This window comes from Dryas octopetala, chromosome 1 (genome assembly GCF_963921425.1).
Source record: "Dryas octopetala chromosome 1, drDryOcto1.1, whole genome shotgun sequence".
NCBI lineage: Eukaryota > Viridiplantae > Streptophyta > Magnoliopsida > Rosales > Rosaceae > Dryas > Dryas octopetala.
The window spans coordinates 31977248-32001184 of NC_141366.1; the positions used below are offsets into that span (position 1 = coordinate 31977248).

At 35.0% G+C, this 23937-nt stretch overlaps 4 protein-coding genes across 4 annotated transcripts; 2 read left to right on the forward strand and 2 right to left on the reverse strand.

The window, feature by feature from the left end:
• Nucleotides 1–558: 558 nt before the first annotated feature.
• On the forward strand, nucleotides 559–6701 carry ADA2B (ADA2 2B). Its single transcript, XM_086243962.1, has 13 exons — nucleotides 559–1039; nucleotides 1597–1652; nucleotides 1877–2052; nucleotides 2502–2567; nucleotides 2711–2836; nucleotides 2922–2997; nucleotides 3435–3498; nucleotides 3587–3645; nucleotides 3740–3853; nucleotides 4198–4414; nucleotides 4810–5020; nucleotides 5494–5760; nucleotides 6275–6701. Exons 1-13 carry the CDS (start codon nucleotides 990–992, stop codon nucleotides 6464–6466), a joined length of 1674 nt encoding a protein of 557 aa, XP_086100088.1. The 5' UTR covers nucleotides 559–989; the 3' UTR covers nucleotides 6467–6701.
• Nucleotides 6702–7893: 1192 nt separating this feature from the next.
• On the reverse strand, nucleotides 7894–15386 carry LOC147299817 (uncharacterized). Its single transcript, XM_086247193.1, has 7 exons — nucleotides 14829–15386; nucleotides 14331–14677; nucleotides 10852–10931; nucleotides 10655–10771; nucleotides 9696–10514; nucleotides 9113–9329; nucleotides 7894–8836 (listed from the first exon to the last, which is right to left on the reverse strand). Exons 2-7 carry the CDS (start codon nucleotides 14620–14622, stop codon nucleotides 8376–8378), a joined length of 1986 nt encoding a protein of 661 aa, XP_086103319.1. The 5' UTR covers nucleotides 14623–14677; nucleotides 14829–15386; the 3' UTR covers nucleotides 7894–8375.
• A 3500-nt stretch (nucleotides 15387–18886) lies between these two features.
• LOC147299818 (uncharacterized) lies at nucleotides 18887–20263 on the forward strand. The gene is made up of 2 exons (XM_086247203.1): nucleotides 18887–19626; nucleotides 20245–20263. The coding sequence occupies exons 1-2, from the start codon at nucleotides 19001–19003 to the stop codon at nucleotides 20246–20248; spliced, it is 630 nt and encodes a 209-aa protein (XP_086103329.1). The 5' UTR covers nucleotides 18887–19000; the 3' UTR covers nucleotides 20249–20263.
• Nucleotides 20252–22761, reverse strand: LOC147299819 (TPD1 protein homolog 1-like). Its single transcript, XM_086232469.1, has 3 exons — nucleotides 22671–22761; nucleotides 21403–21519; nucleotides 20252–20589 (listed from the first exon to the last, which is right to left on the reverse strand). The coding sequence occupies exons 1-3, from the start codon at nucleotides 22759–22761 to the stop codon at nucleotides 20252–20254; spliced, it is 546 nt and encodes a 181-aa protein (XP_086088595.1).
• Nucleotides 22762–23937: the final 1176 nt, after the last annotated feature.

The following is a 23937-nucleotide window of genomic DNA, read 5'->3' on the forward strand; positions in this document are numbered from 1 at the left end:
AGGTGTTATTGAAGTAATTATTAATTAGTGAAGCATTTTTTTAACAATATTTGTCTCCAGCGCGCATTATATTCATCACATATCACATGAAACCTACCATATAATTTGGTTTTTTTCAATATTTTTTATCAATGTAGTAGATCATATGTTAAATAAACATATGGTGAAGTTTCATTCAAAATTTCCGTATTTTGATAATAATTTCCGTCGTTTCCGTCGAATTTTTGTCGAAATTTAAAAATCTTCGAAATTTCCGTCGAAATTTCCATCGAAATTTCCATCGAAATTTTCTCGAAATCCGAAATTTTATTCCTTGCTTTTAACACAATAAAAAAGGTTGTATTGATGACCTTGCCCATTCACTCCAATCCCAAATGGGCAAGGTTTTGGTTTGGTCGGATTAAAATGGACAAGTTCCAGTTGTTCAACAACTAACAGAAACTCACAAACCCAGTTAGTAACTTAGTATTAATGACAGCTCGGCCCAAATCAAGTCAGTCTTATTTTTATTAATGTTTTTCTTTCAGACCAGATTAAACTCATTATTTTCTTGTCTGGCGACATCATTTTCTTTCCTGTAAGCAAAAAAACATCATTTTCTTTCCAAACAAACACAAAAACCCAAATAAAATACCCAAACTCAGATTTTACCTGTAAATTAGTGCAGTAGGTACAGTCATAGTCAATTTGTACCAAATTCAAAAACGGGAATTACATACAACCCCTAGAGCTTGAGCATTTATGACCCAAAAATCCAATACCTAAATCTTCATAAAGGAGAGGAAGTCTCACAAATGTGTGAATCTCTGAGCTGACCCGTTGATTTTTGAAAACTATCACACCCAACTACAGTACTTGAAGATTTGTAGGCTTCAAGTCCTTCTATAGATACCAAGTCGCAGTGCGTCTGTTTATGTATGTGCGTTTGAAACAACACAGTTAAAGCAGGTGGTGCTGCTCGTGAGCTCGCTCAGCTTCAGAAATCAACAATGGGTCGTTCTCGTGGAAACTTTCACTCTGATGAGGACCCCACTCAAAGGTTTTAGTTGGTTTGAATTGAATTGAAGTGTTATTCTTTTCGTTCAGTATTAGTTAAAGTTGCATTTGACCTTGCATGGTTAGGGATTTTGATTGTTTTGATTCGTTTTGTTAACAAAATTGGAGTTTGGTTAGGTATTGGAGCTGTTATTGTGTGCTTACTTGAATTTTCTGTAGAGTGAAAATACCCATAAACTGTTTAACTACTATATAGGAGTACAACTGTGTAGTAAACTGGAAGAGCAGGTCCCATATATTTTGGCTCATCCCATATGGCTTGTGGGATTTTTATTTTCCAGAAAATTATAGGCAATCCCACGTAAGTAAGTGATAATTCTAACAAATGTATTTTGATTAGTTAAGGTTTAGAGGTCTCTCCAAATAATTAGTCTTATCAAATTTCACATTTTTCCCCCATTGGAACTTTCAGGCTGCCTGTGTCCCAAGACAGAATGCTTTACTCAATTTCCATTTTTGTAACTTGGACTCTGCTAATGTTTCATAATCTTTCTGGAAATTTATGAAGTTTCATCTGAATACCCACTTTTGATAATGCAGATCAAGGAGAAAAAAGAACGCATCCAGTGGAGAAAATTTAGAGTCTTCAGCTGCAGGTACATTCCCACCATCATGTCATTCTGAATTGAATCTATTAAGAAGTGAAATATTGCAAATGGTTTGTCTTAACTTTTCTGTTTCAACTTTTTGTTATAATTGTACTAATGATATTGTAATCATGTCAGCAAAGAATTACTGTCTACTCTTTTTCAAATTACTTTATTCGTTTCTTTATTTTATTTTATAATTTTGTTTTGAATTTCAATAATTTTGGACTCAGGTCAAGGATCAAGTGAAGGAAAAAGGGCTTACCACTGCAATTACTGCAACAAAGACATTACGGGGAAGATCCGAATCAAGTGTTTTATGTGCCCTGATTTTGACCTATGTATAGAATGTTTTTCTGTTGGAGCTGAGGTGACATCTCATAAAAGCAATCACCCTTACAGGGTCATGGTTAGTATTAAGAAATCAGTCTCTTTCTCTTAATCTTGTAAATGTGAGCTCTCCATGGTTCTAAGTTATTGGCAGAAGATGTGAATCAAGTGTCTTGTAATATAGAAGTGAGTTTATCCCTGTTTGAGCAATTATATAACAACTGGAAAGTTTTTGACTTTCTTTTTTCTATGAAATTGAGAGGAGTATTATCGTCTAATACTGTTTCTTTTGACGTACCCGGTCAACAAATATTCATTATATGATAACAGAAACCCTTTTTGTAAATACTTTTCCAGGGGTAAAAAGAATATGTAGACAATTGTTTTTATTTTTCCTGTTCATTTACTTTTTAGATTATTATTCTAGTTTTGATTCAGTTATGATGCAATGCTTGATAATAGTGACTTTGGACAAATGAAATGTAGCCCTCATTAGACTTATGTTTTTTTATGTTTTTATATCAACAGGACAATTTATCTTTCCCACTTACTTGCCCAGACTGGAATGCAGATGACGAAATACTGCTCCTGGAGGTATCTTATTTTTTTCTTAATCCCTCAAATGAAGTTGCTACTGATCCTTCTTGATCTTTTCAGCAAAGTATTTCGACTCTCGGGACCAATATTTGACTTATTATCCAATTTCAACCTTTTTGTATAAATTTCCTTAATTGTAGGGGATCGAAATGTATGGACTGGGGAACTGGACTGAAATTGCTGAGCATGTTGGGACAAAAAGTAAAGAACAATGTATAGAACACTATACAAATGTTTATTTGAACTCCCAATACTTTCCTCTTCCGGTATGATGCATTTTGAACAAGCCAGTTCTCTTTCAATCTTAACCTTTCACAAAAGTAATCAAGTTTTGGAATGTATCTGTTCAAGGACATGTCTCATGCTGTTGGAAAAAATAAAAAGGAGCTTCTTGCCATGGCTAAAGGGCATGGTGAGGACAAGAAAGGTTAGTGATAATATTTACTTATTTTCCGTGTTTCGGATTTCTGCTTCCTTACATTGTGAACTATTAGTATTGTCATAGGCATGCATCAAAAAAGTTATTTTCATATTACTGGACTATTAAGCAGGCAAATAACCGGCTAATGCTCTGTCCAAATAAAGTCTAGTCACCCGCACTATGTATAGAAATGTTGCTCATAATATAATTATAATCTCATGGAAGACACAGAATAGATGAATTTCCTGCATTCAGTTTCTGTATATTTCCTCTACTAAAACAAGTAAGAACATTAAATTTTGGTGAATTATGAGTTATAGACTTTGTAATTTATATGTGACTTCTGGTTGTTTTGATTCCATGGTAGCGCTATTTTCCTTTTCATTTCATACTTTTCGGTGTTTTTAGTTTTTCTTATTATCAAATACTTGTGACTGTTATAGGATTTCCTACGCTTGGGGATCATAATTTGAAGGAGGAATCTCCATTTTCTCCTTCAAGAATCAAGTATGGCCATCATTCCAATAGATACATGATATTAGACTTTTAATACAAATATGGTACCTTTTAATGGGATTTTTCTTGATTTACTCAGAGTGGAAGATTCGCACAAAGGTGGCCCCTCTAGCCGTTTACTGTCTAGCATCAACACTGGTCAGATAAGACGTATACCTGTTTATGATTAATCAAATAAAGATGACTCTTGGATATGATTCTCAGGTTTCTTCCTTGTTTTCTTATACTTCAGATGGAGAATCTGGACTTCGCTCTAGTGGTGCGAGTGTGGCAGCTGCAGCTGGTAACAAGAAGCCATCTAACATGGCCCAGGTTAAAGATGGTCCTGGTGTCATTAAAATGGAAGGTGATTCAGAATTTTCACCTCTAGATTGCAAATAACACCACTGTGTTTTTAATCCCACTTTTATGGTTATAAGTCCTAACAAGATCTGAGACACTAGGGCTTTAGCAATGACGGTAGTACTCTGTTAGTATGCATGTGTGTGTGTTTTCAGGTAAAATCACATTGACCACATGTTCTCTAAGATGGAATAATGTTGACAACACATGAATAATTTTCCTGTGGACACCACTAACTTCTGTTCATCTACTTTCTGAATATTAAGAAGTTAAAAGAATTGGTGTGGGATCCACAATTTAATATTGTAGTGATAAATTGGTGAATCTTGTTTTTATTGTTTTTGACAGATCCTCAAGCGGACAGGAAAGGGAAGAAACCAAGTTCCTTGGGGAATGAGGGTCCTTCTTTAGTGGAGTTGAGTGGTTATAATGCCAAAAGGCAGGAATTTGATCCTGAATATGATAATGACTCTGAGCAGTTATTGGCTGACATGGAATTTAAGGATACTGACACTGAGGATGAGCGTGAGCTGAAGTTAAGAGTGCTGCGAATCTATTCAAAGAGGTAGTCAATTACTAAGTTTTTGGTACATAGTTATATGTAGACTCCTATTCATCATTTATTTATACCTTGGAACTTGTGATGTAATCAAGTTTCAGACCAACTTAGCATAAGTGAAGAAAAGTAAATTGATTTTAAAAATAATGAATGAATGTAGTCAATAGTGCAATGAGGTGTTTTTTTTAATGTACATGGAGGCTTTGTATATACTGAATAGTAATGTAACATGACCAAAACTTGAGATCTGATACAAAAATTATTGCTTAAAGCTAGATTGTTTTGGCCTTCATGGGGGTATTTCGAGTTCTTCCTCCCTTCCTCCCTCTCTTTATGATTGAAAACTTGACATAAACTTATTGGTATCTATCTCTTTATGGTGGAAATAAACTTGTTGGCAGACTTGATGAGAGGAAGCGTAGAAAGGATTTCATACTAGAAAGGAATTTATTATATCCAAATCCTTTTGAGAAGGACTTATCTCCTGAAGAAAGGACGATATGTCGACGTTATGATGTCTTCATGTGCTTCCATTCCAAGGAAGAACACGAAGAATTACTTCAGACTGTTATTGCGGAGCATCGGACTCTAAAAAGAATTCAAGAACTTAAGGTATGACACTTGGCTGACTTTGGATTTATATATGTCCTTGATTCCCTTTATCTTCTTTGAGAACAAACTGCTCTTGCATGATATGGCATTTTAAGTTACCAATTGGAATATATTGTCCATATACGTGATCTTTGTTTTGTCTAAACTCAAGTGTGAGAACTGATTTGTTCCGTCTAATTCATATGTAACCGAAAGCAATTCATGTAAAATAGCCATGTCTTACCTTTCAACTGTAGACAAATATGTCTAACTTTTAAGAACTATTTTTTTCAGACTAAAAAAGCATATCGTAAAAAATAGATGCATGGTATCAATATTGTGTCCAGTAAATTGGTTGCCTCTTCCCCTTAGCTCATCATACTCTTGATATTTATAAACAGTTGTCTGATATGCTTACACAAACTGCACACCACAAACACACATGGGTATGCTGTATGGAATACTTTTACTAATCTTGTAATATGTTCATGCAGGAAGCTCGAGCTGCTGGTTGCCGTACATCGGCTGAGGCAGATAGATATCTTGAACAGAAAAGAAGAAGGGAAGCTGAAGAAAATGCTCGCCGAGCAAAGGAAAGTGGTCAGATTGGTCCAAGCAGTCAGGGAGCTCCGAACATGTTCATGTCCTCAGAGTCTGTTGGCAAGGACTCAAACTCGAGGCCAGCAGGACAGGTTACTTCAAGCTCTGCCAGTGATTTGGATATAATGGGATTTTATGAATCAGATTTACTATCTGAAGCTGTAAGTATGCATTACCAATTTCCTTGTTCATCAACAAGCAAATATATGGACTCAGTTCTGGTTGTTTGCTGTGTTCCTAAGGTTTACCAGTCATCATTAACTGTTGCTCCTTAGTAACCTTGATAGGGCATGTTCATTTATGCTCATTTATATTTGACATTAAAAATTTACTGAGTTGGGCCCAGAATTTGCAGTAATGTGTATATGCTTGTGTGAATCTGCAGTCTACAAAATGGTATACAGTCACAAAGGAATAATCTTCAACTTTGCTGGATTGCATCTTTCCAGCAAAAAATTAATTTAATGAAGTAGTTTTGTGTAAGATAATGTCTATGTGGATGGCTTGGATGTATGTGGTCCTGGATGATGACTCAGCAAACTATTAAAAATTGTGTAGTTAGGACTGGAGAAGAATGTTCATGCTTTTGATCGTTTACTGTGTATCTAACTTATTTGATGATTGTTCTTTTACAAAGCCTTTTTTCTGAAGCAGTCTACATTTGTACCATGGCAGGAGAAACGTCTATGTAGCGAGATTAGGTTACCCCCACCCATTTACCTTCAGATGCAAGAAGTTATTTCAGTTGCTATCATCAGCGGCAATGCGAGTAAAAAGTCAGATGTCCATCACTTGTTCAAGATTGAACCTAGTAAAATCGACAGGGTTTATGAAATGCTCGTGAAAAAGGGGATTGCGCAACCTTGATACCATGTTAGGCTTCATGTTCTTTTTGTTGTAAATTATTTTCATTTGTATCAATTTTGTTATAGAGAAATAACAAAAATGCAAATGCTGCTGCTATATGCCTACACCCTTCTCCTTTCCATTTCAAAAGTCAAATCAGTGTTGTTGTCCTTGCATTGCTTAATTACCCTGTTCTACTATCATTCAGCAAAATATTAAATATGCTCACAATTGGACCATATGAACATTTTAATGCTCAATAGTGAAATGAAATCCCATGCGCCATGCTCAGCATTATACATGTTCATTCTTGACCACTCCATATGTTCTTAGATTTGTCGATCAAGTCTAAAGTCCAAAATAGAGATGTATTACAAATTAACATATTATACTGCTTTTAAGAAAAAAAATGTTCTCGTATAATAAACAAGCCAAGCCAAGCTTGAGCATGGTAATATTCGGCTTGACTCGGCTCATTTACACTCCTATCTACCAAGTCCAAAATGTCAACTTACTTTCTTTAGTTTTACTAGTCATATGAGTACTGGTCAGTCTGGTCCCATAGAACAAACAGTAAACAAGTATTTGAAAACATTCTATCAAAAGCTTCTGAAAGAAACCGAAGCAGTCTAGTAAAAAAGATTACTATAATAGAACGGTAAATGAAAAAAAAAAAAAAAGTTTCTTTAGTATATAAAATATAAACTTTGAGGATAAAATGTGTAAGAGCATCTCGAAGAGCTTAGCTAATCTCAATCTTAGCTATTTTAGTTAGATTTAAAAAAAAACTCACTTTAATAGCTTTTATATCCACTCAGTTATCTTAACTTTTTCCTCTTAGTTACTAGCTAAAAGGAGAGAAAATATAGCTATTAGCTAAACCTCCATTTTACAATTAAAAAATGATATTGCTTTGACTTTGCCCTCGTTGCCAACTTTTTTTTGGTATTTGTGACTAACATAGAGAATATTGTTGGAGTGAAATTTTAAAATTAGTTAGCTAGAATAACTTTTCAACTATTTTAGATCAATTATAGCCAAAATTTGGCTAATGCCAAATGTGTCCGAAGAAGAACAAAGCAAACGAAGCATGCCCAAAAGTAAACCAACCCCCTCGTCCAAACGAGTACTTTACGGAAAGCCGACAAGGAATTCCATTAATAACTGGCCGTTTTGATTCTTTGGAACAACTCCATGAATTTAGTAGATCTTTTTAGGAGGCTGGATTTTCTCTAGAACCAATATGACAAGCAAATTTTAGAAACTCCTAATTTAAAGACCAGAAAAGAACAAACAGAAATATATTGATAAAAGTAAAACAAAAACACAATTGCGTGAATTTTGATAAGAAAATACGTTTACCCTGTTAATGCAGATACAGAAGGAACCCAAGCCAATACGCAGGACAGGGATACGAAATTTAATGTTAAAACAAAAAGAAAACAAGGAAAACCAATGACAACATCACTTGTCAATTTAATCATTACTTTTATCCAGATCAAGATGATTAACGGATACTACATCTGGTCCCCTCTTTTTTTCAGACAATAAAAAACAAAAAATCAAAACACCCTTATAAAGCTTTACAATTAGATCTGAAGACTGAAACTATAACTTGAAATATACTATTAAGATACAAAGGGCAATTTTAAAAGTTGCTGCATACTGGGTATGGGTACAAAACCACACACCAATTACCCAAGAGTGAATTGAGCTACTGCCTAACCTGATGTCTATCAGATTACGCTTGTGAACTTGTTGATCCCAACAACTTAAATTTACCAGATCTATAACTGTACAACCTGCCAATTCTCATGATGTTAGAAACTTGATAATCATTACTTGCACATCCCTACACCGACAGTTCATCTTATCTACAAGAACAATGGAGCCAACCTTCCAGGATCATCAAGGTCAAAAATTCTCCACCTCAGTCCTGAGTATCCACTTCCATGGCTTCTGGTGCTTCACATTTCTCATAGGTCGGATCAACTTCTTCCTTGGAAATCAATTCATCCTTGTTGCAAGCACCAGCATCGCCATCATCATCAGCATCACTAGAATTGTTATATCCGTCTTCATTACTGGTACAAAGCCGCTTCGTCAAATTAACCCTCTTCGCATTTTCCAACTCGTCATGAGATGGAGCTAAATCAAGTAATTCCAGTTTTTCTTCACAAGCTTCAAGTTTAAGAGACGTATTAACTTTGGAGCAACATACCTCTGCCACAGCACTAGCAGAGGGCATTGAGAGCTTCATGCTAGAACTGACTTTTTCAGATATATATAAGCATATATCAGGCTTCGCCTTTACATCAACCCATCTGTTCTCAACCCAGTCTCTGGAAGCCCTAATATCATTTCTTTGGAAAGTCAGAAGCTTCTCCTCACCTAGGATCACATCGAAAGAAATATCACTCATCATGATCACTGATAGGCAAACCAGATAACATATTTTACCCACTTGATCAAAACAGCAAGTCAACTTCTTGCCAAAAAAACAAAAAAGTGCAGGTCAACTAAGCAGTGCTATCTATGAAAGGTAAGAGACATAATTAAAATCAAATGAAAAAAAAAAAAAAATCTTCATTTTTAGGAGCTATGCAAATCTGTAATTAAGCTTAGAAATTATGGATTCTAAGAAAAAAAATCCTTCTCAAAGCATACCAGGGAAGTAGACTTGTAGAGTATCAGTTCCAGAGATGTCAACTCCAGTAACAACACCTTCCCACCAGCCATCACACCACCATGCATCAACTGGCACTCCAACCTCAAAAGTGCACTCTGTAGAATCATTGGGACGGCAGGGCCTGATTGTCAGGCGGCCTGAACATCTCATGCCTAGTTTATCAGGAGCAGCAACTTTAAATGCAGGGACCCATTCCTACACATTAACAAAAATGTGAAATCTAAATTCCTTTTGTGATTGGTTTACACAAACAAGCCAATAAAAAAATACAAAACATTTCTTGAATATCCACATATTATTGATGGAATTAAAGGCAATTTGTTTGATAGTGGTAAGGCCAACAATCACCAATGTTATTATTTCAATGCACTAAAACACTCAGCACAGAAGACTAGCAACCAAGCTTTACAATACTATTTACTGGAACAAAAAAGTGCCTTCGGATCTATTTCTGAGGCAATGCCAATAAAATATTATATACCACCAAATGTTTGCCCATGCTCCCCCCCATTGTGTAGCCAGAGGAGAATCCAAAATAAAGATCTCTATAGGATTGCATACCTCCAGATTGCCAGATCCTTCTACATCTTGCACATCATCATATTGAACTTTGAGAAGCTTCTGAGATGTCTGCAAGACCTGACACCTAAACCAACATCCTCGAATGCCACTATCTTGACAGAGCAGCTCTATCTTCTCATCAACCTTAAAAGACACAGGAAGTGGGGCCTCAGGTCCAACAATCTTAACTCCGATTGTTTTCCTTGATAATTTCAATTTCAACTTTGGGTATGTTGGAACGCAATTTGTTAGCTGATTCTCAGTAACCAAATTTTTAACACCAGAACAACCAGATACAATTCTCTCTTGCCCCTTGTAGCTTCTATTTCTCTTACAACTCACCCTCAGAGGATCAGGTGTTAACTCTCCCTCACCTTCATCACAAAATTTATGGCACTTGACTTTCTTCTTGGAGACATTAGGGACATCCAAAGAAGAGAGAATTGCTTGATTAGAATACCCCCGCAATTTAGCAAGACTGAAGGGCCTAACCTTATGATTCTTAAGTTGCCTAAAGCACATATGGACTCCAGATGAACAATTTGGAGCAACAATAGCCAAACATTTCTCATAGTGCTTAGGAGTCAAAACTGTTGCAGGACTGTCAACACACTCAGCACTGATCACCTGGACATGAGGTGTGATAAAAACTTCTCTCGGGTGTGGATTTAGATGAGGGATTGCATCCTCGACCTCTTGAGCATGGTGAAACCACCGGACTTTGACCTTTTTCTTCCCTTTCTTGTCTTCATACATGTCTTCCAAGTAACCAAGGTAGTGGTGCTCTTCTAAAGCCATTATACACACAAAGGAATGGACCTGACAATCAGGGCCAGAAAAATAAACATTCCAGAAAATCTCAGTGAAAATTAAATAGATGCTACTGAAGAAAAGAAAGAGCACCACCAAATGTAGAAATAATAAATTTTACAACTAAAGAAATAGAAAATCATGCTTACAGAAATGGAAGTTGCTTTCCTCCAAAATGCAGGGTAGTGCTTGAGCTGTTTGGCACAAATCCAGGCAACACCAGACCATTCAATGTCTGAATTTTGAGCTTTCAATTTCCTTGGAATCTGGATTAGAAATAGAGTATTTACTAAAATATATATAAGAATCCAAAACCCAGACTCAGCAAAAGAGAGTTTGTGGATACCATCTGATCTGGAAGATAAGTTTGACCAGCATTGAGTCCAGTAATTGATAAAGGTTGTGTTGTTTCACTTGTTGGTGAATCTGTTATAGGAAGAATAAGTTTGTTTTAAATTTACACTTCAAACTCATATAAATACAAGTAGAGTCAAACGTGACAAAAAGACTTTACATAAATTCAGGCATAATACCATAATGACTGTTATTAAGGCTTTGAAAACTCAAAAGTAGTGAAAAAACAAGCATATCAACAAGTAACAAAGTAATGCTTTCCGATCTTTACTGGTCAGCAGAAAATTCCCAATCCATAAGAAAAATTAGCTCATAGCAGAATGCTCATATTCGTGTATTTTTTTAGATGAGAACGGACTGAATTTAGGAACACAATCACATTACCATATTTTCTTCCAAACCAACAATTTATGCTGATTGTCAACAGGTACCCCCCAAAATTCCATTTCCCCGTGCTTTCTCATGGGCAACAATGCACACATAGGAAAGTCTCATGATGGTTTATGGTAGCATTTGGCTCACAATAAGATTGGTAAACACTAAATTAGACTAGAAATTTCACACAATGTAATTATTGCAAAAATTAAGATTCATAATGAAATCCTGGTAAAGAAAAGGTACTCAAGCAACCAGCTTTTTCAACTTTCTTTAATGATTCATGAATGAGGTAAAAAATTGTTGATTTCAGATTGCTACTCAAATAGTTTACTTAAAAAACATAAATAATTTCTAAATATGAAAATCATAATTCAACCCTAGCAATGACCTAAATAACTTAATGCTTCCAATTAAGGATACCACTTTAATTGAAAACTCTCGAGGAATACCCAGAGGTGGACAAATTAATTTCCTAAACCAAACAGAACTAATGAAAGAAAAGATATTACATTTTTCCTAATAAGCAATTTCGCATGTTATTCTATTCAATATACGAATAAGTTTCAACTTAAATATGCATGTCTATTAATACCCTGCATACCATGTTGTATCACACGCTGCACTCACCACATAGTCTCCGTTGAACAAAAGCAAGGAGTCGACAGCCAGAGTCTGAATTTCTAGGGTGTAAAAAATACACTATTGACATGAACTAAAATCTTCCAAAATTCCACAGGTGAGAAAGCAAGAGCACTTAGGGTTTTCAAAATCACCCCCCCCCCAACCACAAATAAAGGAAGAAATTTGTATCTCACTATAATTCCAAAAGGTGAGCAATCAAATTATGGCTTCAAAATTAACAGAGCTAAACACATAATAAACACGGAAAAGATAGTGCAAAGCAAGAAAAGAAATTAATCGATAGAGTTAAGGTATGATATGTTACCCATTCTATCATTGGTGCTTGAAAATTCCGTCGACACACTCATTCTTGCTCTCTCTCTCTCTCTCTCTCTCTCTCTCTCTCTCTCTCTCTCTCTCTCTCTCTCTCTCACTCTCGCTCTCTCCCTCCTTAAATAGGTGCAGTTGATATGTGAAAATTGAAGAAGTAGAAGGCAAGGATGTTTAATGTGACAGGAGAACAAGCTGGCAGAAAGCGCTCATAAAAGATGACCATACAGAGACACGTAATAAACAGCCTCTCTTTTTTGGAAAGATGCTGCAATATAATTGGGTTTACAAATTTCTTCGCAAAAAGTTGGATTTTTGGCTTATCAAAGGAAATCCAAATAATAAGGCAATCTCCATTCACGATAAATCACTAACATATAGAATTAAGTTATTGTCTTTTTCCTGATTCCAAATCCAAAAAAAAAAAAAAAAATTCATTTCTTAGAGAAAATGTAGGCTGGAACACTCCCTCAATTCTTATAACAGAAAAATTTTGAAAGGAAAAAGCAGGTGAAAATTTTCTAATGCAAATAATAGTATATTAATTGGAAAGGACTCATGTATCCTACCCAATGCAAATTTTCTTAGCTGATATGATTATGACAAAACTAGTAATTACATTTTCTAAATCTAATTTTATAGGGTCGTTAGATCATGTGGAAAAACATGCGCTTATTGCATTCCTAAAGAAAAACTTACCACTGGCAAAACACAACTCTTTGGTACGCTAAAATAGGCTACTATTAGAATTCCAAAGTCAGGTTCAAGCATGTCACCACCACCCCAAATAAAATAAATGAGCAGAAATAATTTGCCTCGCTAAAGCAAAGGCGAATAACTTTTTACTATATATAAAAGTGGGAGTGTCATAAAACATTTGTTGGACAAATATACCCTTATTAAAACAAAGTTGTTTCAAAGAATATTTCATTCTATATCTTTTTTGTTCCCTTCTTTCTTTTTTACTTCATACAGTTAAAAGTTCTGCGAAAAAATCTACCAATTCCAAATAATTCACTACTATTAACATAAGAATTCACCTTGTACATGTTTCTATGTTCAAAATTCAATAACGTTATCATACAATATATTTCACGTAAAACGCGAACACACACACACATGCATGCACACGCACGTCATAGAATTTATAACCTACAGATTCTATGAAGCATGATTCCATTATTCTCAAAATTTACTTACTATGCTAGCCGATGAAAACATGTCTTCTTTCATATAGAGATGGGGAGGATCATAAATCAATATCATCTCAATTTACAGTTCTAAATAATGTTCAGATTTAGAAAATTTAATGGGGTGACAGACATGAATAGATTTGAAAAAAACAAATTTGACACATTACATAACCAAATAGAATTACTGTGAGAGGGCTGTGCATTAGATATGCAAGTAGAATATGTTCCAAAGAATTACAGCTGAAAGATTGCAGCAAATAGCTCAACTGGCATGCAAATCAAAGTTGTAAAACAGATAATATAACGTTGCACAGCTTCTGAGGCTAAAATAAACTGAATTAAAGAAATTCTTGACAACAACATTTTCTTTTAATTATAGAGCTTTGATTCAAAACATCATGAAGAAAAAGTTACACACAGCTTTGCATGCAATTTATCTTCCTAAAATCACCTACTTTGTGTGACTTGTTAGGGCAATGTTAATTTCAAACTAATACGAAAAGTTTCAATTCATTTTTAACTAAAGGATTATGCTACTCATCCAAAAAATTTGAAGTACAAGATTCTAAATGGGAAGATAAAAGCTGCAATATTGAAGGACCAACTAATGCTTGCCTAAACTCAGAAAACTACATCAATGCAACAAACAATGAAATTATTCGAAGTTACAAATATCTAAAGTTCACTTTGCATAGGAAATAGCTACCCCTTACCAATGTACAACCATGCATGCAATTTGTCATCCTAAATTTGGTATATCAAGTGCTACCCTTCTTCCATATTGATATTTTAGTCTAAAAAGTGCATTGAGGCAATGTTTATCATAACCTTTAATGATAAATTTATATTCAATCACAAATCATGACAAACTAGCATGCATCGTACTAATTCAATATAACTCAAAATCCCACGAAAGGAACCTGAAATTGCGATATATAACATAACATACTTGAAAGCACCGACCAAAAACACCTGGAGACCAAGGATGCAAGCCAATCTACAACTTCTCTTCTTGCCCGCCATTTGGTACACGCATTAATGAATCCGTTGGACCCATAAGTCTCCACAAACTCCTCTGAAACAACATACATCATGTGCCTTATACTCCTCTCAGTCCCTATAACAGCAAGGACTAAATTTCCTGATGCCTCCTTCAGGTAATAATGAACAACACGGTTACCACGCTCATGACACAAAATGTGCTCCTCCCATGCCACAAAACTATGAGTATTCGTCATCATCCTATTATTTAGAATGCCCCAAAATGATAGAAGAAGCCCCCTTTTATCAAATCACCTGAAAATTCCCAAGTTCACAAGTGATAAGCGTTTTGAGACACAAACTAACCAACACAACTAGCATTTGGGTTCTCATAAAACTCAACCCCATTCACGAAAAAGTAAGGCACATACAAATTGAATAAAACTAGTATATAAGAAAAACCCACCGTTGCTTGTGAATATTGAAGAGGGGAAAGTCTTGGAGCCAAACAGCCACCAAAGAAGTGCTTATGAGACAAAGCGAGTAAAACTGCCCAAAAGTGAAAACAAGCAGAGAACTAGGGTTCTTAATCCGAGACCCAATTCAAAAAAAAAAAAACAAAAAAAACAAAAAAAAAAAACGAACTGGGTCTATCACCCAGCTTGGTTTCAAAGGCGAAGGGAACAAAGAGAAGATTGAAATGGCACTAACGGTGACTATATGAGTAACAAGGTAACAAAGGGTTTATGAGTTTGAGGAAGATAAGCAAAACCCAACAAGCGAAAAAGAGAGAAACAAACAAAGGGTGAGGTTTTTCAGTGGTTGAAACAGAGAAGCAAAGGAGTGAGTTTTGGTTAAAGGGTTTGGGGAGAAAGAGAGAGAAAGAGAGGAAAGAGTGGGTTGTCTATGGAACTTCAAGAAGGGACTGAATGACCTAATGTTAGAGAGGGAGAGGGGGCGTGGGGGGCGCAGCGCAGGACATGAGTCGGGGTTTCCAGAGCTTGGGAACCAAGGCAGCCCATAACATCTGGTGAGAAGGAAGTGAAGGTATGGAGGAAAAGAGTGAGGGTAGAAAGGGAATTGTGAGATTTGCGTGAGGTTATTCTTGTACGTTTCACTCGTGGGATTCCTTGGACACGTGCTATACGCTTTACGTCGTCTTCGAAGACTAGACTACGACTAAGAGTTTAACTAGGTAAAAGGGTGACTCCATTTTAAAAAGAATTAATTACGCTCCCTTTTATTTATTATTTTTAACATGTAATACCCTTATTAGTAAAATATAATAATTAGGTTAGTTTTTTAATAATCAGGTCACTTTTCTTTCTCTTAGTTTTGTCTTTTATTAATAATCAGGTCACTTAAATATGATTGTTGCTACTATTACTACTTTCTTGATCCATCATAAACATCAATCTCTCTTCTCTATATACGTTCCTTCTGCATATATCACTCATTTCATCATATCAATCAATATCACAATTTCATCATATCATTCAAACTCTGCAATTGTGGGTGCTTATATTTATACACACTTGTTGCTATTTTCCTTATAGTCAACATAAGAAGTAAGCACCCATGCAACATCTTTCAAAATTGGGAGAGTGTGATGAGGCAGAGGACATATCTATTTTTGGGCAGATCTGATCCAACGTTCTCGCCACCGTCTCTCCTCCTAGGCTCCTCCTCCTCTTAGCACTCTGCTCCTCTGCTTCCTGGGTCATGTTTTTAGATCTGAAACTCTTTTTCTTTTTGTCAAAAGATTTGAAACTCATATCTAAAAAAATATTGAAATTATGAATTGAAATTGCAAAATGAAAATGCAAACTGAAACTACAACTTTTTGAGTTTGTTAACTGTGTCAGACAACTAAAACTGCGAATTTATAAGAGTGTTCCTCATAATTGAAACTGCGAATGAAAACTGAAACTACAGTGAAAATTGAAACGGTTTACGATTAAATTTGTTTGCATAGTGCTGAAACTGTTTTGGGTTGTGGGTGAGTTTATGTTGCTTGAAAATTAAATTTGTGGTTCTGGGTGTGTTGATGTTATCTGAAAATTAAATTTATGGTTGTGGGTGGGTTGATGTTACCTTAAAATTAAATTTGTGAGATTAGATGCTTTTGGTTAACTTTTTGGGGTATGAGTACCTTAAAGTTAATGGACCCTTTTAAAAATTACTCAATTATTCAGCAATTTTTATATATGTGTCAAATAGGCAGAATCAGCACAAGCACGACACGATGAAAACAGGCATAGCATGCACGAACAAGAAATGAGCCGAGCTAGCACAAACACGACACACATAAATGGGTCGGGCCATGCTGATTTTTTAGCCCATTAGGCAAGGCATCTTAGCACGACACAAACTTGACATGGGCCTGAACTAGACACGACTCGCTTATTATTACTTTTTCCTTTAAATAGCTTTGCAACAAGTAAATTAAATTTTTAATAGTAAAAAAATATTTATATTTAGTTTTTTACCCTTAAAAAAAAAAAAGATTGTTGGCCTGCGTGTTGAAGGCATGGCACAAGCATGCCACGGGATGGGGGACTAAGCACAACAAGACTATTAAATGGACAAGCACGAGCATGGTACAAATGGCCCAACTTAAATGGACCAGACCGACACAACCCGTTTGACGGATTTGGATTCTCTACTTATTTTATTTTTACTTGTTTCAATCCTAACCATGTAATATAAATTCAAAAGGTAATGTAATTTCATTCACACCTAAAAAATGCTACAAATCTATTTCATCTTTTGTTTCATACTTTTAAATAATAAATATATGATTAAGATAAAAAATCAAACAAAAACATAAAATTTAAATTCTTATTTGACACCTCTAGATGATATTTCGTATCCTTTGTCAATTTTTCCTTTTGTTTTTCCAAACGTCAAATTAAAACTAAAAAAATAAAAAATGACCACTATGGCTAGTGATGACACAATGGTGGTGGAGCTGGTTATCAATGTCTTATTCTTTTCAATTGTTTGAGTAGAATTCTTTCATCCCAACCCATGTGTATAATTTATAAGAATTTTGTTTCATATTAAAAAAAAGAAGAAGTTATAATAATTTATTATGTGACAAGAAATGTTTTTTTTAGGAATTTATTTGTCTTATTTATATGGCTAAATAGTCATTTTATCCTCTCAACTATGACCCGATTGTCAAATTGCCACATAAACTAAAAATGTGGTTAAGTTAACCCTTAAACTTTTTTTTTTTTTTGGCCACTAACCCTTAAGCTTTTTAAATATGCCAATATGACCCATTTTGTCAATTTCTTAAGATCATATCCATATTTCCATTAAAAAATATGTCATGTTCTATGCAGGTGAGCGTAAAATGGACAATTCATGTCAAAATAAAGATAAAATAGCTATTATACCTAAAATAAAATTTTAAAAAATAAAAAACCTGGCCCCCACCCCCACCCCCACCCTCACCCTCACCCATTGCGTGCACTACCCCCTCCTTTTTTTGGCGGCCTCCCTAGATGATAAATTGTCTAGTTTACCCTCACGTGTATAACATGTTATATGTGTTTGGACGGAAATATAGACGGAATCTTAAGAAATTAACGAAATGAGCCACATTGACTTATTCTTAAAATTTTGAGAATTGGATCATAATTAATTAAAGAGGTAAAATGGCCATTAACCTTTTTTATATTTGAAGGAATAAATATTAGAATTTGAGACCGTTTAAATATTTGGTCAAATGATACTTTTGATCCATGTACTTTTATGAAATTTCTACTTTTGGTTTTGTTCTTTTAATTTTAACAATTTCAGTCATGTACTTTCAATACGATACCAATTAAATCCAAATCATTAACTTTATTTAAATTGATAATGAAAAATTTAACGTGCATTGTACGTGAGTGACATTTCAAATATTTTATTCTACCTGGATGCCTATATAAGCAATCAGTAAGAAAAAAAAAAAGTTTTAGTCAAACTGAATATGTTAAATAGTGAGGAAGGGCTTAAATAGACATCTAGATAGACTAAAATATTTGAAATGTCACTCATGTGCGAAGCATGTGCTTCTACGTTGAATTTTCCGTCAACAATTTAAACGATATTAACTATTTAGATTTAATTGCTATTATATAGAAAGTATATGACCAAAATGGCCAAATATAAAAATACAGGACTAAAATAGAAATTTTGTAAAAGTAAAAACACCAGAGGTATCATTTGGCCTAAATACTATTGAGATCTCAATACGTATACCACTATATCGATAGCAATAGAATCACCCTCGATACCACCTTCCTTTTCTTTGGATGATAGGCCTTGAGGGAGGTGATAGGATATTAGGCCCATCACATAACTAACTGTGATCACACCCAAGAAATTTTTCAAGTCAAGGATGCCGTCAACTCCTCATCAGTGTCTGTAGCAAAACATGATAGGCTACCTTGGGCAACAGAAAATGGTAGCTTCCGCACTGAATCAAAACTCCTCTTATCTTCTATAAAAGAGAGATAAGGCTATGCAACCATGTCCACAAACTCGTAATGCAAATTGGAAAGGATAATAGAAAAAGTACTTGAAAGTAGGTACCAGTACTAGTGCTGGGTTTAAGCTTCACTCAGAGTTGGGGGATTGGACAAAATGAAAATGTCCACATTGAGCTTCCAATTCCACCTCCTAAAGTGCACCACCAATCTTGCAAATTCAACCTCACATCCCTCATTTCTCATCCCCAATATCCCACAACCAAAACATTACCTTTATCCAACAATATCATCTCCACCTTCTTCTAGAAAATGCAATAATATTGGATCCGTTAATGGTATAGGCAAGTCTTTAATCACACAACAAGTGCTCAGTCCCAAATGCCACATGCCATCCAAGGAAGAGAGTCCTCCATTAATTTCAACATTTGGGAACTCAAGGTTTGTGATAGTGGGAGTTGTTTCTGTAGGAGTTGTGCTGTTTCTGATGGGATTGGATGACCAAAAGGCTATGGCTTTGGGTCCCGAAGGGCCATTGATGGAGGAGTTTTGGGACAATGTGAGGAGATATGCACTTTATGCTCTCACAGTTAGTACAGGTGCTTTGTGGGCTGTCTTCCAGCCTATCTATGAGCTATTGAAGAACCCCATCTCTGCAGTTCTGATATTGACAATATTAGGGGGCGGTTTCTTCATTGTTTCCCAAGTGGTTTCAGCCATGGTTGGTCTCTCAGATTTTACTTATGATTATGGATATATATCAAATCCATTGATTAATTCCATGTAAGTATGCATTTTACCTAGGAAGTTTACTTCTATTACACTTATAGAAGCAAATTGGGAGCAGTTCAAGTTAATTTCTTCCTTATCCAAGTACTTTGGCAACTGCTTATTTGCATCTGGAATATTGTAATACATGATTGCCATGTGGCCAATAACCTTTTCTATCTTCAATGAAAGTGATAAAGAATTCAAAATCTCATATTAATTTGAGTATGAATGTAACAGTAGAGATAAGATTTGAAGAGAGAGCTATGGTATATATAAAAAACAATAATTCTTAGGATGTGCATGAACCAGTTTGGCCCTGCTATCACCAGACTCAATTTCCACCTTTCAAATTTCAAACATAAATTAAGAAAAGCAAGCAAATTAAACTCTTGCATATATAGGCCAGCCTATAAGAATATAAGAACAAGACCTCTGCTCCAACAAAAGATTCATATATGTGGGTTCACTACTTAAATACCATGCATTCATCATTATATATAGTAAGGTTTCTTATTTGTATTACATGTGCTAGCTTATCCTGGACAAAAAGGAAGCGGGTACTACTTATATATATATGGTAAATTGGTAATCAACGGTGGCATAGTAGTTTACTAATATGAGTATATATAGTTGATGATCAGTTGCAAACTACAGATGAAACAGAGAGAGGGTAACGGAAACTATTGGCATACTGAAAAGAGAGGGTTTCTCCGGGGCCAAGAGCTTGACCATCATTAACGAGGCAGTCATCGTACTCCATTCGCCTAAAGACTCTGGGATTCACAACCCCGGCGGAGCTGAACCATCCACAGCTGATGTGAATGTCCGATATGCTGCAACCTGAGACGCCCACATTCAGAATCTGAACCCTGAATGCTGGAATTCCACTGGGAAGTGGCCCTGTTGGCCCTTGATATATTGTAATGTCGTCCTTTGAGCATGCTGTGCCAATACGATTCATGTCACCTCCATCATCTGCATGCACATTCATCACTATTAACAAATCAAACTTCAATTCAAATATACAGAAATGATAATGTGTGCTTGAATTGCAACCCTTTGTAAAATACAGAACAAAAAAGTAGAACTTAACTCAAGCTATAGGAAGCTATAGGAGCCAAATTATCTAATAACTCAAATTACCATCTACTTCCAGCTCCCTTAAATAAGGTACTTTAATTAAGATAATGGGCTGTATTTTAGTGGTTCAATTTTGGACAAGAGTCCATCACATTCTAACAGTACCTGTGGAGGACCACATATCATAAATTAATGTTGGGGCAGACCGATCAGAAGGTCCACCCAATGTGGACCTTGAGACAAGGCCCAAGATGTCAAAGAAAAATTCATATTATGCCATGACCACAGACCTTGAGACGAGCACTAATGGGAGAAGCTAGCTAGCTCAGCTCTCTGATCTACTGATTTTCCTGAATTGAAATGGACAAGACCTACGAGGCCATGACAGAGCTTAGGCTCTTCAAAGTTCAAACCATTACTCCTGACTCCTGACCCCTCCACCATTCTGCTCTCCATCTTAATTGGACCAATTAAGTTGCTCTTCTAAAGACAAATTAAATACATCACCTTTTCAATAATTTTACATATATTTAGCCTTTAGGAGTTAGTACTGTATCCAAATTAATTGTAGTCTTGTAGATATATAGATCTACAACCATGGCTAATTATAACCATGCAGATCTTGAAAAAGAAGCTAGGCCCTAAAGAAAAAGGTTCAATATGAATTAATAAGACTAGGCATGCAGGGAGAAGTGGTTTAAATATTACCATCTGACTGCTGCAATAGCTTCCGACCAAGGAAGGCAGTGTTGTTTTCTTTGGAAAAGACCAGCCTTTTAATGCCAGCTGCTTCCCCAGCACCTCCCAAGTCAAATAACCCCACCCCTGCATTAACTCATTAATAAACAAAATTAAATCAAAGGTCCATTCATTCAACATTTTTCCAAGCCAATTAATTATATCCTCACGCAGAAAATTGCTTGAAATTTTATTACCATTCATGCATCATAAAACAATTAATTACAACATGGGTCATGAGGAAAATGATCGATAAATTAAGCTTGAGTTGAGCTTAAGTAATTACATCCCTTGACACAAATATTAATTAGGGAAATTTTTAGTTAAAAGACTCCAACTATACCCTATGTCTCTATTCAGGACATAAATTTCACTTTATATTAACTGATCATAGACTGAAATTTTCATTTTGTGTCAATTAAAGACTTTATTTTTTTTATTTTTTTTATTTTTTTTCAGTTTTTATCTCAACTTTGGTCCGACGTTGGATCTATCAAACCTCCACCAAATTTAGCAAACTTATGCTGGGTTTAAAGCCATGCATTTTCTCTTTACAACCATATAAATATCACTCAAATCGGACATCTACAACTCAAAATAATCAGCCCCGAAGTAGGGTACCCGAAAATGTCCAATCAGACCTCTGAGAAAATATCTGAAAAATTGGACAGTTTCGGGTACCCTAATTTCGGGTCGATTATCTGGAGTTGTAGAGGTCCGATTTAAATGATCTTTATATGGTTGTAAAAAGGAGATGCATATTTTTAAACTCAGTATAATTTTTTTGAATTTGGTGAAGGTTTAATGGGTCTAATGTGATAGAATTAGAGCATCCAACCCAAAACCAATTGGCAATGGGTGAAGAGGCCCAAGACTTATAAGCACATATGCTAAGCCTTAGTTTTCCGATGTGGGACATTATTACATTACTCTCAACACAATGTCGGTCCAAAGTTGAGATAAAAATTGAAAAAAAAAAAAACAGGGTCTTTAATTAATACAAAATGAAAGCTTAAATCCTCAGTTGACAGAAAGTGAAATTTATGTCATGAATAGAGACATAGAGTATAGTTGGAGTCCTTTAACTAAAATTTTTTCTATTAATTATATTATATGCAGTATTAGTATTCAGGCATGCATGATTGATCATGTATAAATAATATATCATTAACCGGAAAAATAAAAAGTTGTAGAATGATTGAAAGATGGAGAGGATAGATCGATGAAGCACTACGTACCGAAGAAGAAAGTAAGCATAAAACTGAAACTGAGGGCCACATAGACTAAGCAAGGTCTCCAGGCATTGCCACTTTCCAGTACACCCCTCATGACGGATCTCCTATATATATATATATAACAGGTGCTTCAAAATGACCTGCACTTACCATTACCATATATATGTATGCATTGTCAGAAAAGAATAAAATTTGTACTCAACAAATATATATTTCACACCAAGAAAAGTAAAAATTAACCATATATATATGGAGGAAAATATATATGTGCATATATATTAGACCAAGTCAAAGGAGAAAAACGAAGAAAAGCATTGGGAAACCGACCAATTGTACTAACCTTTCTGGGAAACAAACAGTACTCAGTGAGTGACCAGTGTTTGTTTCAAGCTAGAGGTTCGGTTTTGATGCGATTGTAATTAGTAGAAAAGGATATATGATGGATCGAGCTATATATATATGGGTTTGATCTGATTCTGATATATGAAAAGGAAAGGGACACCAATCAAATGCGGGTGGGTGCATGCGATGAATTAATGCCAAATGGTATAGATACTAGCTAGCTCTAGGCTCTACCTAGCCTGCCTGTATAGATAGTAGTGTATAGCAAGAATGTAGTGCAGACCAGCCAAGCAAATCTAATGCGGAAGGGCCGGACGTGAAAATATAAGTCCGAGGTCTCTTTTAATTCAAGTTTTCGAACAAGGGGATAAGGAAATAATTTCATTCGGTAATTGCAGAAATGAGAAATCATTTACTAGTTTATGAAAATCTGATGCCTCCAAAACAAAGAAAATGAATAATTTCAGATTTTAATAGATTTTAAAATTTATAGAATTCATCAAAATTCAAGAAAAATATCTGAAATTCTCATAAAATCTTTTATGGGTAAAAAATTCATTAAAATTTATCCAAATTCATTAAAATCCACTACTAAATGAAATCCATTAAAAGGAAGAAAATGAATCATTTAAGATTTTAATGAATTTTAAAATCCATAGAATCCATCAAAATTCAAGGAAAATAACTGAAATTTTCATGGAATCTGTTATGGGTAAAAAATCCATTAAAATTCATTAAAATCCACTACTAAATGAAATCTATTAAAAGGAAGAAAATGAATAATTTAAGATTTTAATGAATTTTAAAATCCATAGAATTCATCAAAATTCAAGAAAAATAGCTGGAATTATCATGAAATTTGTTATGCGTAAAAAAATCATCAAAATTAATCAAAATTCATCCAAATCCATTAAAATCCACTACTTAA

What these genes read in the sequence shown, in the direction of transcription:
- LOC147299819 (XM_086232469.1), bottom strand. Translation starts at nt 22,761, where the DNA reads ATGAGGGGTGTACTGGAAAGTGGCAATGCCTGGAGACCTTGCTTAGTC. An exon ending in TATGCTTACTTTCTTCTTCG is followed by an intron (nt 21,520 to 22,670) that starts GTACGTAGTGCT and finishes GAGTTAATGCAG; the next exon opens with GGGTGGGGTTATTTGACTTG. An exon ending in GCTATTGCAGCAGTCAGATG is followed by an intron (nt 20,590 to 21,402) that starts GTAATATTTAAA and finishes ATGTGCATGCAG; the next exon opens with ATGATGGAGGTGACATGAAT.
- ADA2B (XM_086243962.1), top strand. Translation starts at nt 990, where the DNA reads ATGGGTCGTTCTCGTGGAAACTTTCACTCTGATGAGGACCCCACTCAA. An exon ending in ATCACCCTTACAGGGTCATG is followed by an intron (nt 2,053 to 2,501) that starts GTTAGTATTAAG and finishes TTATATCAACAG; the next exon opens with GACAATTTATCTTTCCCACT. An exon ending in CTGCGAATCTATTCAAAGAG is followed by an intron (nt 4,415 to 4,809) that starts GTAGTCAATTAC and finishes ACTTGTTGGCAG; the next exon opens with ACTTGATGAGAGGAAGCGTA.
- LOC147299817 (XM_086247193.1), bottom strand. Translation starts at nt 14,622, where the DNA reads ATGATGACGAATACTCATAGTTTTGTGGCATGGGAGGAGCACATTTTG. An exon ending in AAGGATCTGGCAATCTGGAG is followed by an intron (nt 9,330 to 9,695) that starts GTATGCAATCCT and finishes GTTAATGTGTAG; the next exon opens with GAATGGGTCCCTGCATTTAA. An exon ending in TCTACAAGTCTACTTCCCTG is followed by an intron (nt 8,837 to 9,112) that starts GTATGCTTTGAG and finishes ATGTGATCCTAG; the next exon opens with GTGAGGAGAAGCTTCTGACT.
- LOC147299818 (XM_086247203.1), top strand. Translation starts at nt 19,001, where the DNA reads ATGAAAATGTCCACATTGAGCTTCCAATTCCACCTCCTAAAGTGCACC.